This window comes from Rhea americana, unplaced genomic scaffold (genome assembly GCF_003343005.1).
Source record: "Rhea americana isolate MKP2758 unplaced genomic scaffold, rheAme1 scaffold_681, whole genome shotgun sequence".
Classification (NCBI taxonomy): Eukaryota; Metazoa; Chordata; class Aves; order Rheiformes; family Rheidae; genus Rhea; species Rhea americana.
Window position 1 is genome coordinate 14,161 of NW_028186847.1, and position 14,199 is coordinate 28,359.

Consider the following 14,199-nt stretch of genomic DNA (forward strand, 5'->3'; position numbering starts at 1 on the left):
CCCTCCGCTTCCGGAGAGACGCGTCCCGCCACTGACGGCCCGCCCACGCCGCGCGACCATTGGTCGGAACCCCGCGGCCCCCGCGTCTCATTGGGGGGCGCTGCGGCGCGAGGCAGACGACCCCCTTTCGATTGGTCTGTCGCCGCTGTCGCTCTCCGCGGCGCCCCGCCCCGGCGCGGGGGAACAGCCAATCAGAGGGCGGCGCCCTGCCCACGGCCTCGCCAGGGCGCGTGCTGTGATTGGACAACGCCCCCGTCCGTCCGCACTTGGGTGGTTGCCATGGAGAAGAGGCACCAGCGGGGCCCGGCCCCGGGGGGGTGGGCGGGGCCGCGGGAGCCCCGCGGGGCCTGGCGTGAGCCGTTGCCAGGGCGACGGAGGGGCCGTTGCCGGGGCAACCGCCACCGGGCCGAGAACAGGCCCCGGCCTGGGGACCTGTCACCAAGATGGGGGACACCATCAGCCTGGGGTCCTCACAGGCCTGGGGACCACCACCAGGCTGGGGACTTGTCACCAAGATGGGGGCCACCACCGGCCTGGGGACCACCACCAGGCTGGGGACGTGTCACCAAGATGGGGGCCACCACCGGCCTGGGGTCCTCACAGGCCTGGGGACCACCACCAGCCTGGGGATCTGTCACCAAGATGGGGGACACCACCGGCCTGGGGTCCTCACAGGCCTGGGGACCACCACCAACCTGGGGATCTGTCACCAAGATGGGGGCCACCACCGGCCTGGGGACCACCACCAGGCTGGGGACCTGTCACCAAGATGGGGGACACCATCGGCCTGGGGGCCACCACCAGGCTGGGGACGTGTCACCAAGATGGGGGCCACCACTGGCCTGGGGACCACCACCAGCCTTGGGATCTGTCACCAAGATGGGAGCCACCACCAGCCTGGGGTCCTCACAGGCCTGGGGGACCATCACTAAGCCAGGGACGCGACCCCAACCTCGGGCCTGCCACTGGCCTGGGGCTGTGTCACTGGCCTGGGGACAGCCACCAAGCCACGTAGAGCCACCAGCCTAGGGCCAGGCCCCATGTCTGGTGACTCCACCAAGTGACAGCCATGGGGATTGAAGACCACTTCCAGCCTGGAGCAGTGCCACCAGCCTGGGGACCTGCTGGGGGACAGCCACGGGCTTCGGGGGCCGCTGGGGGCCCGGGAACGTGCCCCCCTCACGAGCCCCAGGGCCCCCCCAGACCCCGGCGGGGGTGTCCTCGCACCGTGGGGACRCCCCGAAGCAGCGCAGGAAGGTTTAATAAGGCCCGGCGCCAAGGGAGAACGAAGATTTGCCGATAAAACCCCCGGATTCTTATAAACTTTATAGATTTGTCTCTGAAAGCACGGAAGAACCCGGCAGGGTGGGCAAGGGGGGGGCGGCTCTGGCGTCCCACGTCCGCGCCGCCTCCGGAGGCCCCGGGGCCGAGCCCGGAGCCAGGCACTTAGAGCAGCGGGAGCGGAGGAGCCGGCGCTTTGGTTCGGAGGAAGGGCCCCGGGGAGGGGACGAGGGGGATCCCGCGGTGCCGGAGCGGCCGCCGGCGCCGAGGGACACGTGCAAAGCGCGGGAGCGGGGCCAGGAGCAGCAGCGGCGGCGGCGGGATCAGGGAGGGGAAGGAATAGCAGCGCTGATCCCGCGGGGCCTCGCCTCGGCCCTCCCGCCGGAGATGGATGCTCCCGGCCGCCGGGTGATTGTCGCAGCGGGGCCGGCTCCGGGCGGGAACGCGGCTCATCGGCGCAGCTTCTGCAGCTGGAAGAGAAGAGGGAGACGGGCAGYGGCGCTCGGGCCACGGAGAAGCAGAGCTCCGACAAGGAGCTGGCACCGCTGCCCTCGGAGCCGCGCTTACCTCGCTCTCCACCAAATTCCTCTTGTAAAGAGCTTCCTTGGCCGCATCCTGCCGAGGGAAAAAGCGAGCAGTTGGGGGCGAGCCGGCCCATTGCCGGCGCGATSCCTCGGGAGCCGAAGCCCGCGGGCTCCAAGCCTGGCGCCTTACCCGGTTGCCCTCAGTGCCCAGGCGCCGCGCCGTGTCCGTATAGAGCTGCAGGTAGCGCTCCAGCTGGGCCAGGTATTCTAGGGAGAGGGAAGGGAGCTCAGCGCCGGCTCCGGATGGCTCCTGGCTACCTCCGGGACAGCGCTCACCTTTCCGGAAGGCCGGCGTGCCATGCTGCAGCTGCGCCCGCAGCCACTGGGTCCGCTGGAGCACGTCCTGGTACTGCTCCAGCACCTCGTTGGGGAGCTGCCGGTGAGCCTGCTTGTACGCCAGCATCTGCCAGGAAAAGCGGCGGGCCGTGGGCGCGCGGAAGGGCTGGGAGGAGCCGCTGCCGGCTCCACCGCGCTCCCGGAACAGGCAACACATCTCCGCTTTGCCGGGAGGGGAGGCGGCCGCAGCTCCCAGCGCCCACGGCTCGGGAGTCCGGGTGCAGGAAGCCCCAAGCAGGGCTGCGCGATCCGCSGGGACTCGCTCACCTTCTTCTCCAGTTTCTCCCGGTCGAAGCCCAGSAGGTTGAGACTGGGCAGCGCACGGGCAGGTTTGCTGCAAAGGGAGAAACCGCCGCGGGTCAGCTCCCGGGAAGGGGAGCCGCTCCGGACTCAGTGCCGATGCCGGGCTCAGCCTGCCGCGGCCCCCGACTGCGGCCGCCGTGGCTTCCCCCGCGCCGTTCGCGTGCACCCGGGGCTCCCCACGAACGCCACGTACCGCCGGGCTCCGTCCTTCCAGAACGCCATCTGCCAGCTCAGGCCGCTCCGTGCGGAGCCTTCGCCGGCCCTTTACGCTGCTCGCTGGCCTCGGCTCCGGCTCGCTTCCGCTCTGCCTCCCGCCTTCGTCCTCGCTCCTCTCCTGCACGCTATGCCTGCCCTTCCTCCTCCTCCAGYGCCAGAGGTCGGCACTTCCCGGTCTCCTGGCTGACAGCCGGGCCGTCGTGCTTAACTACGGGTCCTGCCTCAGCGCGTTTAATCCCTTTCAGGGCCACCTCGGCCTGAGCCGGTGCTTCCGGCATCCTTCCCGGCAAGGAAACCTTGCCGTCGGCCCAGCCTGCTCCCGGCACGGGCAAAAACGGGCACYGCTCTCCCCGGGGCCAGGCAGTGGGGAGTCCGCAGTGCACGGGGGCCCTAAGCTCTTCCACTGCCGGCGGGAAGAAAACCTGCTCCGTGAAAAGAGCTCCCGGGGCCGGAGAGGAGGAGGAGGAGAGGATCCGGGCAGAGCTGGCCTTGCTACAGCACTGAGCAGATGGACGTTCTGGAAGGGAATTGCAGAGACAAGAGGCCGTAAACAGCAGCCACAAGGCAGAATCCACATCCCTGTTCCCAGCCGGCTGCGACAAACTCGTCCCGTTACTACAGGCTCCAACCGGAGACGTTTCCAGCTTCCTGCCTCAATTCCCGCCACCACCACCCCCCGGCACCGTGGCATAGGGATGACAGTGATCCCCGAAATAACCTATTGCATGGGGCATGGGAATCGCGGGGTGGAGAGAAACCCTCGAGGGGACATTCGGCGCTATTGAGCCTGGCACGGCACGGCGGCCAGCGAGCGCCGCTGCGTGCYGCCAGCACCAGACAGCCGCCTCCCGGCAGCTTCCGGCACGGCAGAGCCGGCGGCACCTACCTGTTGCCTGTGTCCTTTATCGGGGCAGCCGCCGGTCTGGGTTTGGGAACGGCGACCTGTGAGGGGGAGGCAGCAGAAATCAGGATGCTGCTGCTTCATCCACGGGCCGCGAAGCGGCTCGCCGAGCTCGTTTGAAGGACCGGGGAGGGGTCCGAGGCCACGCAAAGGGGCGCTTTCAGTCCGGGCTGTGGACGGAGCGGGACCCGGCGCCCTCCAGGAGCTGCTGCTCTTCTCCTTTCAGGCCCTCCGCTTCCATCCCCTGCGGCCACGGGGAGGCGAAGGATGCCGAGCTGCGGCCCTTACCGGCGGCATGGTGCTGGGGTTGATAACCAGCCACCTCTCCGTTCTCGTCTCCAGCTGCTGGGAGCTCAGGGGCTCTCGTATCCGGACGATCACCTCCAGCTTCCCCCCCGTGGGGCGGCGGCCATCCAGCAGCTAGGAGCGGAGCAAAGAGGAGGAAAACAGTTAACTGGAGATGGAGCCCTGGGAGCAAGAGGAAGAGAAGCCGTCAGAGCCCCACACGCTGGTCTTGGGTGTGCCAAGTTAAGCCCGGACTCGGCCCAGGCTCTGGAGCACGTCGCCAACTCAGCACGGTTTAGGAAGCTGTTGCCCATGCTGGGGCAAAGCRCAGCAGCAGCCTTGCCGTGCCGAGGCCGACCCGCAACACCGCRGGCGAGGAGCGAGCCCAGGGCTGGGCTCCACACGGCACCAGGAGCTTCCCGCAGCGAGAGGGCGGCACCGGGCGAATGCAGCCCCGTGCTCCTCACCTCGACGATCTCCCGGACCTCACAAGCGGTCTCCAGGGCCTCGAGCTTCAGCTGGGCCGTCCCAATGACACGGTCCGTCTTGAACAACCCCCTGGGAGAAAGGGGAGACCRGGACCACGTAAAACCAGAGCGCTCCCACCTCGGGCCTCCTCTCCTCCTTTTTCCTCCTGGGAGCTGCTTAGCTCAGGAACTTCCCCAAACATCAAGGATCAACAGCCTGCGCTAAGAGGGGGGAAAAGCCCAGGTCACAGCACCAGGCACCCAGCAGGGACACGGAGAAGGGGGTTCAAATGACCTCCCCYGGCAGGCAGCACTGAAAAATGCGTGCTCCGGATTCTCCCGGCAAAGCCTGGACCCGTTTCGGGAGGCGAGCTGGGCAGCAAGACCGTGGTGGCAGAGCCGTTTAATGCCAGCGCTCGGCTGCCGGTGCTTCTTGCACCCTCAAAGGCTGCGCCCCGATATTCAGGCGCTCACTGGCGAGGAGACAACGGGCCGGTTGCCCTCGGCTGCTGGAGTCCGGATGAGGTTTGGGGCTGCCGCTCCGTTCCCGCTGGCTCCCGGCGCTCTTACCCTTTGTGCGCCACTTCGAACTTGATGCCTTTGGTCTGGATGACCCGCTTGAGCCCACGGTGGCCCCGGTTAATGTACAGCTTGAACCGCTCGTTGAATTCTGCCACAGAATTCAGAGCAGCCTGTTAGTGTGAGGCCACCCCCGGCGCGACGCCAACCAGGCGCAGAGCAGCGCCGAGCACCCCACGGGGCCCTAACAATTCCCGACTGGAGATCTCCAAGCTCTCTGCAGCTACGCCACGAGCGTGGACCCCTTCGGGTGGGCTCAGGGCAACCCAAGGTGCTTTATCCTTTATCCCGGGGAGTAACAACACCCACAGGCATTCCCATGCCAGCTGCTCCACGGTAACAAGTTCCCGGCTATTAGCACCCTCCCCACCTCTCCAGAAAGGCATTYACCAGGAGAATCCGTGTTTTTGATCACGTTGGTCTTGTCCTTTTGAGCTTCCTCCTGCAAAGGCAAAGGAGGGAGGGTGATGCCGAGCCTGCCCTGCACATCCCCAGGGCGTGCGGCGGAAGGGCCCGGGCTTACCGCGTTGGGATAGGGGAACTCGAAGCGCACAAAGGCATCCAGGTCGTTGGGAGCCACACCTTGAACACAGACAAGCCAGAAACACCTCACAGGCGGCCCAGGCAACCRGCCACGGGCCGCAGCAGCGTGGAAAACGTGGCTCCTGCCTCCCCTCGGGGCCCCCGCTCTGTCCCCGAGCCGTCACCAGCGGTTCCTCTGCTTACGGAGCCCGCTTGGCGTAACGGCGCTCTGGCTCCGTCATTACCCACGTCCTCACCGCTCCCCACGCGAGAGCGGCCAGGGAAAGCAACACAYGTTAACGACTGCTACGAAGAGGACCCCAAGCCATTATCTTTGGCTGCGACGTCGGCCGAGAGCTGCCGCGTGCCGCCCGTGGCTCCCACGCTGCTGCTGGGGCGAGCGTGCGACCGAGCGGGGCGGCCTCAGCTCTGCAGCTTTAGCTGACCAGCATTAATGTCCCTCTTTTTGCCTCCCTTCCGRGGATGGATGCCTGCTCCCCTCTTACCTGGCGGGGCTGGGAGATTGATGCCCTTCACTATAGACAGCACCATGTCGTTGCTGTTCAGTTCRGGGAAGATCCTCAGGGAAAAAAAGCAGAGGAATCTCTTAGGAATAACCTGCTTTCCCGTCACCCTGCTCAGTGGCGCATGGTCAGGGAACCTACTTGATGATGTTGAAGGTCCTCTGCTCGTAGTGGTACTTGGGCAGAGGGAAGCCTCTGGCATGGGCCTGCTTCAGGATCTCCATGTTCTGCTTGCAGTCCTCAGCCATCTTCTCGAACCTGGAGGGCAGGGCAGGAGCAGCCCCCGGCGTTAGCGTCCCYGCGGCATGGCACACGCCTTCTCCCGGCGGCTTCCGTGGCTCGGGAAGCAATCCTGCCCTCACTCCCTGCCCAGACCGCCCCAGCAGGCGGCGGGCGACGCCATCCCTTCCTCCCACCAGCACCGGGATCCGGAAAAGCCACAGCCCGAACTACAGCTTTGGAAATTCCCACGGGAAGACAACGCAAAACAAGAGAGACTTGACACCAGCGCGTAGAAGATGGCACAGCATCTGGTASCGTTGGCCTTTCTTTCCTTGCTGAAACTCTAAGGAGAGGTTGCTAAGTTTTAGCTTGTATCTCTCCCTGACAAACTGAACTAAAACTGAATCCCAAYGGCTAAAAACCAGCAGCCCCTGCACCCTCTGCCTGAGCAGTGCAGCCCTTTCCCGGCTGCAGCTACCCCACGCAGCAGGAAACCCTCTCCCAGCAGGGCTGCGTGGGAATTCGAGGCAGCCAGAACGGAATTACCCGTGGGGGAGCTTAGCCAGGACCCCAGATTTGGGAGAAACGCCATCAGGTCGTTAATCCATCTGCTCTGCGTTACAACCGAGAGGAGCAACGCACTGCGGTGCCCCCGAGGGAACCGGCAGCCACGCCATGCAGCTCCGTTGAGGAAGGGAAAAGCACACGGCTTTCCTCACGGAAGCCGGAGGGAGGAGCGCCGCGGGATAAACGCAAAGCGGGCGACGGCAGGAGAGACGGCGCGCGCTCCCGCTGGCGCACTCACTTGGTCGTCTCCGCGATGTTCCCCAGGTGAGTGAACTGCTTGGAGTAATTCACGCACATCTGCGATGAGGGAAGCAGAAAGGGGGACGGTTACGCCATCGCCTTCCCGGCCCTCGCAGCCTTTTCRCGGAGCCGTAAGAGCTCCTCGGTGCCACTTGCCCCTCTGCAGCCCTAACACAGCGTCGCCCTGACCCGGCTCCGGACGTGTTCGTATGAGCGATTCTCAGATTTTCACTTTCCCAAGCAATTTACACCAGCCTCGAGCTACTTTTTCTTTTCCATCAGAAAACCCTTCTTCATGCCTAATCTTCCTTAGGCTGAGTTTAAAGCTGCAATTTCTCACCCTTTGCAAGGGAAGCCGCCCGCTTCCTGCCTCCTTGCTGCCCTTCCTTCCTCGTGCAGGACGATGAGGAGCCCACCAGCCTCCCCTCTGTCACCCCGAGGCACCACGCTTCACACAGCCCCCACATCATGCCCTGCTGCTGTGGGTCTCGATCTCTCCCCAGTTTTGCCCCAAAGCAGCCTATTTTCCAGCTGCAAATCCTTTGGTCTCCCAAGGCCCCGCTCCAGAGAGGGGAATAACGCAGAGGGCGAGCCCAGGAACCCCTGCACAGTCGCCCTCGGCTACCCCGCGCCCTCTACCTCGTGCTGCTGCCTGATCAGCTTCATTAGCTCCAGGTACTGGCTGGCAGCCTCCGGGGAGATGTTAACCCCCCGACGCTGCACCAGCACGAAGTCCTCCTTGTTCACCGGGGCTTCAGGGACCTGGAAGGGAAGAAAGGCCTTGGATCCATCCGCAGTGACGAGAGGAGAGCTTCTCGCCTACCCGCATCGCGCGACGTGAGAAACAGGCACCCAAAGAGGAAATAATTTATCCAGCACCCCACAGCGAGCGGGCGCCGGAGCTCTCCTAGCGCTGGCGGAGACGTCAGCGCTTCCAAGCCCGGCGCGAGGGGAGCGGCGGCTCAGCCGCAACCCCGCGACGCCACGTTCCCGATTAGGGGCTCCACACCGAGCCCTCGAGAGCCCAGGCCGCCGCRCACAGGGCCACGGCTCGGAAGCGACCCGGGAGCATCGGTGATCGGTCTCGGGAACGGCACGGATGCGGCAGTTAGGGGCMCAACGAGTCCCAAACCCGAGGACTCGGAGTCCCAATCCCGCCGGTGCCGCGGGAACCACCTGACCTTGGTTATGTCCACGGGAAGGCCGTTCTGCGACGCCTCTATCATGGGGTCGAGCCCTTTGGCCTGGCGCAGGAACAGCTTCGCCCCCTCGATGTCGTTCTTCTGCTTGGCTCGGAGCGCGGCCTGCATCAGTTGCTTTTTCCTGCCTTCCAGGAAGGCCAGCTGCTGCTGGGCTACAAGAGACAGGGAAAACACAGGAGTACCCCAAGCAGCCCAGGGAAAGCTCGGAACAGCCCCTATTAAACGCAGGGATTCTTAAAACGATCGGACGAGCCCCGAGGGCTCCTGGTTCCCTGCATGGGCTGTTTTCCACAGCCTGTCCCAGGCTGAGGGCCTCTGGGCGGTGACACGGGCTCCCGCTGGCCTGAGGCGGGGATCAGCTCGTTAAAACACAGCCAGACGTTGGCACATGCTGTCCTCCAAAGCTCCAGTAATRGAGAGTCCAACTTCCCTGGGAAAATTATCCACAGCACTTGTCTTCATCTTAGGATTTCCTGCCCAATCCCTCCCTCTCCAAAGGGCTCCTTCGAGGGCTGTTCTCGCACGTCCCTCAGTTCCTTCTCCTCGGTTAAGTCACCCCTGCGCTCTCGCTGCCTGCCCAGAGGCCGCATTTCCACACCCCATTCAGAGCCCTGAACGTGCTTGGAGCATCCCAGCAGCTCCAGCCTCTCCAAGGACAAAGCAGGAATTCGAGCCGGGTACCTTTCGTGGTGCCCTTGGGGGCTGGTTTAGCCACTCCCGCGGAATTTGCTGCCGAGGGGGCGCCCGCCGAGGATGCTCGTGGGGGCTGCTGAGGCTGCTGCTTGGGCTGGGAAGAGGTGGCTGCTCTCGTCGGAGCGGGGCGGGGAGCAGGCTGCAGCCAAAAACAGGCAGAGAAGATGTCAGAGGAGGCTGCAGAGAGAAAGAAGAGGGTAACCTGCACCCAGCGGACACGGTGCGGGTGGAAAACCTCTCCGGAGCCCTCTGCCGTCCCCATTTTTTCTTTCTATGGCAATGGAGGGTCCCCAGCCCACAAAACCCAACCTTCTTTGTCTCCTCGGCCTCCTCCTCATTCTCTTGGACCTCCTGGTTGGCCAGTTTCATGGCAGTCTCCAGCACTCCTGCGATGCTTTGGTCTCCAGACGGTGTCTCCATGCCCTGGATGGGCTGGAAGCCTGGCAAAGGGGAAAGCGAGATGAAAACGGGGAAGACAGTTGGTGTCCGGAACACTTAGTCCAGGCTGAATTTTGGATTGAATCTTCCTCTCTGACACATGAATTTTTTTTTTTTTTTAATGACCCAAAAAACACCTGCTGCCATTCCAGGTGAGCTGCGGCCTGGGAAAATACCTGGTGGAACGGGCAGCTCYGAGAAATCCACTGTTTTCCCTGCTTTGTGAGCCCGGATGGCGTCTTGGTATTGCTGAAAGAGAAAACTGGAGCCTGAGAACGGCCGTTCTCATGCCATGCACGCCGGCAGCACCCTGCCGAAGGAAACGGGCGCGGGCCAGGCACTGGGAGCACGCGGCGCCCTCACCTTCACGATGCGCTCGTGCATCCTGGCCTTGCGATCGTCCCCTTTGCTCTTGGCCTGCGCCGCTGCCGTTTTGTACCTCTCCATTCTCTGCTGCAGAGCTTCCAGCGTGTCCCGAGGGGCAGGAGGAACGTCTGTTCCAGGGAAACCGGGAGAAACGGTTCAGTTTTGTCTCTAACTTCTCTTTCCGCAGAGGGCGGTTCGAGAAGCGGCGTAGCCCCCCCCGGATCGTACCTGCTGCGGGAGAGGCCGGCTTCGCTTCAGGTGCGACCACTGGCGTTGGCGCGGCAGACTGCTGCTGGCCGGGCGACAGCAGCTCCTTGGGCAGCTGGTCTGGGGAACGGAAGGAATCGATCAGTCTGCAAACAAGGGGTGAGGTATTCCCTAGGGAACAGGTCTGTCGGCGCGTCCCCCCGCCGCGCACGAGCGGCCCTTCGGAAAGAGGCCAGTGGTGGCAACGCCCTCGCTGTTCGCGGGCTCCTTCCAAACTCGGAAACGGAGCACCGGAAGGCCAAAGCCAAGCAGGGAGCTGGACCCGGGAACCCCCCACCCCCTTCCAGAAAGGTCCCCAGCGAAAGCGTYGGTCCTTCCAGCCAGGGCAGATCCCGGCCAGAYGAAGCGGCTCCTTCGCGGCACCGCYGGCTCGGAGCGGAGGCTCCTCGCAGCTCTTTGGTGGCACTTCCCTTCTTACCGGGAGGAGGGGGCACGCTGCTCGGATCCACCGGATGGCCCTTCCCCAAAGCTTCTAACAGGGAGTCAAAGCTCTGGAAAAGCACCAGAGAAAGATCAGGATTCTCGCTTTTCTTTATTTTTTAAATAAACGTTTCATTACAAATTTCGCAGGCAGCTCCTGCCAGCCAGATTCACCCTTGTTTTACTACAGAAAGCAAGAAAGGGAGCAGTTTGCTTAGTATTTCACAGGGAGCAGAAATTCAGGCCTTCCCAGCTGCCCAGAGACGCACCACACACCTTTGCGACGCGGTAGTATTTCGTGGCCATCTCCACGTCTCCCTGCTGCTTCGCACGCAGGGCTGCCAGCTTGTAATCCCGCTGCCGGCCCTGCAGCAGGGCCGCGGTGCCGGCTGGGCCGGGCCCTGGGGAGGCAGAGAGGGGAGTCGCTGGACTTGGGGGCGAGTTTCCTCCCCCCTCAGCAGCAGGACGCAGCAAGCCAAGGCCTCACCTGAAAAGGGAGAAACCGTTTTTTTCTCTGGAGAGCCGACGGGCAAAGCAGGRCCAGGCGAGACCTGAGGCTTTGGGAGAACAGGAGGCGGCTGTGRCTTGGGTAGGGGCTTGGGGGGAGAGACAAGAGGCGGCTGCGCAGGAGGCGGCGGCGAGTCCGGGCTTGCTGCAGGCGTGGAGCTGGGAAGGGGCGACGCTGCTGCCGAAGGGGAGGGCTGCTGGGAGCTCACGCTCTTCCCCAGAGCCACCGGCGGCGGGATTTCCTCCTCGGCGATCTTCTTTCCCTTCYTCACAGAGGTCAGCATGTTCTCTAGGGTCTGGAAAGAACGTGCACACGAGGAAAATCGTCACCAGCTCCTGACCTTCCTCCATCCTGGCTACAAAAAGAGAAACTTCAGAACGTGTCGGGACTGTGGCAAAGCCTCCTGAGGTGGGAAAAACACGGTATCTGCTCAAAAACAACAGCCAACCATGGCCTGAAACACAGCAAAGGGGCTCACTGGTTGGGAAGCCATTCCCTAACTCCGCAAGTCCTTCATTTTCCCATATTTCCYGAGAACGGAGAGCACCTCAAGCCGGGTACCTGCTCTGGAAGAGCAGTGCCGCGCTCCCCTAGCCTGCGTGACAGCCCAGCCGACACGCTCCGCGCACTGCGGCGTTCTGCTAGCAGACACAAATCCAAGCGAAAGAGGAAGGTCTGCCCTCGACAACACGCTTTAACGTGGCAGAAAGACTTGAACAAATCAGAAATTGGCCAGAAGAAAAGAAAGAAAAACAGGTTGGTGCTCAAAAACAAAAACAAAAGCCCTCAGGCTCTTCACAGGGCTGCRCCAGAGACCTCTGTGCACAACGCGGTCTCGGAGATCGTTACAGCACTTACTGCAGCATCCACTCGTTCTTCAGGTTACGTTATTGCCCACAATTAGGCACCGAAATTAGAACAACCTGATTTTCTAAGAAGTGGGAGTAAATTCTGCTTCTGCTTGAAGCAGTGGGAGATAAAAGCGCTCACCACCGTGGGGAAAACGGGCGTTAGCGCAGATGTAAGCACAAAATCCTGGAGCGTGGGAACGCTGGCCCTGCTCAGTGCTGAATTTAAGATCAAACGGGTTTCACTTAATTACAGATTAAGTGAAAAAGACTTCTCCCCCGCCCCCGCGGGTTCTAGCGCGCCGTTCCAGGCTCACCTTGAGGCCCCTCTCGTAGCGGCGCACCTTGGAGCAGTCTCCAGCCTGCTTGGCGTTGGCGATGGCCGTTTTGTACATGTCCACCCTCTCGGCCAGCGTGGACTCGGTGCTGCTGCACTCGCGAGGCGTTTCGCCCACCTGCGGGAGCCCAGAGGCGTGCTGAGCGCCCTCGGCGAGACGACAGCGACGGCGGATTCGGCCGACATCCGCTCGGATCCGCGTCTCGGAGCGGACGCAGCTGTCCGGCCCTTTGCTTTTTTACAAGCTCGGGTCAAAACAGGTCGAGCACAGCTGCATTTTCTGATCTCCATCTCCCTGTTTTCCATGAAGCTTTTATGCGACAGAGTCGCGTTTACTTGTCAGAGGGATCCAACAGATGACGCTGTGGACACAGAAGTGCTCCTACACCAGGAGCAGCAGAGGAAGCAAAGCGGAAAGACGAGTTTCCAAGACAAGTTTCCTACCTTTGCAGCTGGTACCGGGGCATCTGCGCTCTCTTCCCCTTCGCCAAGTACTTCCTGGAGCTCCGCCTAGAGCCAACAACAGGAATTCCGTTAAATACATTAGAACGGTAAACCAGGGCCAAAAATCTCCTTTTGGAGAAAATACATGCTCTCCCCAAACGCCTCCTAGATCCCGTGCGGTACACCAATGGGCAGCAGACAAGCCACCAGGCCTCCCACAGCACCCAGATCCCTTTATACCAAGAGGTCATCTTCGTCTTCCAGATCTTCCTCGTCGTCTCGCTCCTCTTCATCCAGGTCTTTCATGCAGAGAGCAGCCATCCTCTCGATTGCTTCCATCGGCAAGGGCGCTGGAGAGGGAGAAGCAGCTCATCTGATGTTTGGGTCTCGCAACCGTTTCCTACCACAGCTTAGGTCCGTGTCCAGAAAGCCGAGGAAAGCCAATCCGGAAAGCCAGGCAGGGCACCAAGTCCAGCCCGGAGGGACCCACGAACTCATCAGGCAGGAAACAAACCACCATGGGTTGTTTTCCAGGCGGCACATCATTAACCACCCAGAGAAATTCACAGCAGATGGGCCCCCCTGGGCGGATATATTCTTCCCGGGAGGCTGCGCCACTTACTTTTCCCCTTGGGTTTTCCTTCTGGATCAGGCTGGCCTCCCACAATAGCCAGTAGCTCGGCCTCCAGCTCGGCTGCGTCATCTCCGGCGTCGTTTGCCATCATCGCCTCCGGAGAGAAGTCCATCAGCAAAGGCATCTGTAGGGGAGAAAAAGCAGCTGCCTCGASGAATCCTGGCAAAGGCGGCGGCGATGCCCGGCTAGCCCGCAGGAAGGGCAGGATCAGCCCGGATCCTCAGGGATCGGACGTGATGCAGCCCACCATTTGGGATCGCCCACCATTTGGGATCGGCCTGCTGCACCCTAGAACAAATCCCCCAAAACGAGTGACRAGGATACGGGCAAGATCCGTTCTCCCAGCGGATTCAGGGCAGAGCCCCGTGCCTGGAACAACCGGCATCTCTAYGGAAGCTGCACACGAGGAAGCCGCAGCCGGCACCCGCTTAATGGAAGAACTGCCCGGTTTAAGCAGAGTCCTGCAGGACACCGCGGCTCCYTGGATCCGAGTCTTGCGTAAGGCTCGCCCAAGCTTCCCTGCGCGGAAGGTGTGGCCGGGAGGCCTCAGGTTTCCCTCTGGTTGTTGAAAGGATCTTTCCGCGACCTTTCCCTCCCGCGCAGGCGGAAGCGCGGCCGCAGGCGCGCGCCCTGCGTCAGCGCCAGGGCCCGGCGCACACCGAGGAGGGGGGCGGGGAGGGGAGCCCCGAACGCACCTGCCTGCCGGCGGCAGTGCCGCCGCGGCTCGGCGGCCTCCTGGCTTGGCTCATTTCTCCTTTCCTCCTTCAGACGGAGCTGGAGGGAAGCGGCGCGTGACGGAGTCGCCGTCCCCCGCGCCTCGGCGCGCTCCAGGGACAGACTCGCCCCCCACCCAGTTTCCAGCCATCCTTCGGGCTCAGCCCCTCCCGCCCCCCATCTTATGTGACTCTACTCACCCGCCAGCCCCCCCACAACCACAGGGCCTCCCCTGCAAGCACACTGGAGAGTTGCCCCCTGGCACCCAGGGCACTTATCCCCCCCAAAGCCCCTCTATTGC

At 62.9% G+C, this 14,199-nt stretch overlaps 2 protein-coding genes across 8 annotated transcripts in view; both read right to left on the minus strand.

The window, feature by feature from the left end:
- Window positions 1-1,042, minus strand: part of DCAF15 (DDB1 and CUL4 associated factor 15) — a 5,681-nt gene extending 4,639 nt beyond the window's left edge. The window contains exons 1-2 of the mRNA XM_085321182.1: window positions 953-1,042; window positions 567-758 (exon numbers count right to left, since the gene is read on the minus strand). Of these exons, the coding sequence (XP_085177308.1) occupies window positions 567-758; window positions 953-1,042 (282 nt within the window). The remainder of the gene's footprint in view (window positions 1-566; window positions 759-952) is intronic.
- A 250-nt stretch (window positions 1,043-1,292) lies between these two features.
- CC2D1A (coiled-coil and C2 domain containing 1A) overlaps window positions 1,293-14,199 on the minus strand; it is a 13,512-nt gene continuing 605 nt past the window's right edge. For 4 of the 7 annotated variants that reach the window (XM_085321177.1, XM_085321176.1, XM_085321174.1 and 1 more), the window contains exons 2-30: window positions 13,880-13,958; window positions 13,173-13,308; window positions 12,791-12,900; window positions 12,551-12,616; window positions 12,087-12,224; window positions 10,901-11,216; window positions 10,690-10,814; window positions 10,412-10,484; window positions 9,955-10,053; window positions 9,724-9,854; window positions 9,537-9,609; window positions 9,232-9,362; window positions 8,911-9,061; window positions 8,209-8,381; window positions 7,667-7,789; window positions 7,026-7,084; window positions 6,140-6,256; window positions 5,981-6,054; window positions 5,476-5,534; window positions 5,343-5,394; window positions 4,944-5,043; window positions 4,374-4,464; window positions 3,910-4,041; window positions 3,607-3,662; window positions 2,469-2,535; window positions 2,142-2,268; window positions 1,996-2,072; window positions 1,849-1,896; window positions 1,293-1,751 (exon numbers count right to left, since the gene is read on the minus strand). In XM_085321177.1, the coding sequence (XP_085177303.1) occupies window positions 1,731-1,751; window positions 1,849-1,896; window positions 1,996-2,072; window positions 2,142-2,268; window positions 2,469-2,535; window positions 3,607-3,662; window positions 3,910-4,041; window positions 4,374-4,464; window positions 4,944-5,043; window positions 5,343-5,394; window positions 5,476-5,534; window positions 5,981-6,054; window positions 6,140-6,256; window positions 7,026-7,084; window positions 7,667-7,789; window positions 8,209-8,381; window positions 8,911-9,061; window positions 9,232-9,362; window positions 9,537-9,609; window positions 9,724-9,854; window positions 9,955-10,053; window positions 10,412-10,484; window positions 10,690-10,814; window positions 10,901-11,216; window positions 12,087-12,224; window positions 12,551-12,616; window positions 12,791-12,900; window positions 13,173-13,308; window positions 13,880-13,933 (2,979 nt within the window). In that variant the 5' untranslated portion in view covers window positions 13,934-13,958 and the 3' untranslated portion in view covers window positions 1,293-1,730. Of the gene's footprint in view, window positions 1,752-1,848; window positions 1,897-1,995; window positions 2,073-2,141; window positions 2,269-2,468; window positions 2,536-2,734; window positions 3,238-3,606; window positions 3,663-3,909; window positions 4,042-4,373; window positions 4,465-4,943; window positions 5,044-5,342; window positions 5,395-5,475; window positions 5,535-5,980; window positions 6,055-6,139; window positions 6,257-7,025; window positions 7,085-7,666; window positions 7,790-8,208; window positions 8,382-8,910; window positions 9,062-9,231; window positions 9,363-9,536; window positions 9,610-9,723; window positions 9,855-9,954; window positions 10,054-10,411; window positions 10,485-10,689; window positions 10,815-10,900; window positions 11,217-12,086; window positions 12,225-12,550; window positions 12,617-12,790; window positions 12,901-13,172; window positions 13,309-13,448; window positions 13,510-13,879; window positions 13,959-14,199 lie in introns of those variants that run through there. The other 3 variants (XM_085321178.1, XM_085321179.1, XM_085321180.1) reach the window with 3 other exon arrangements.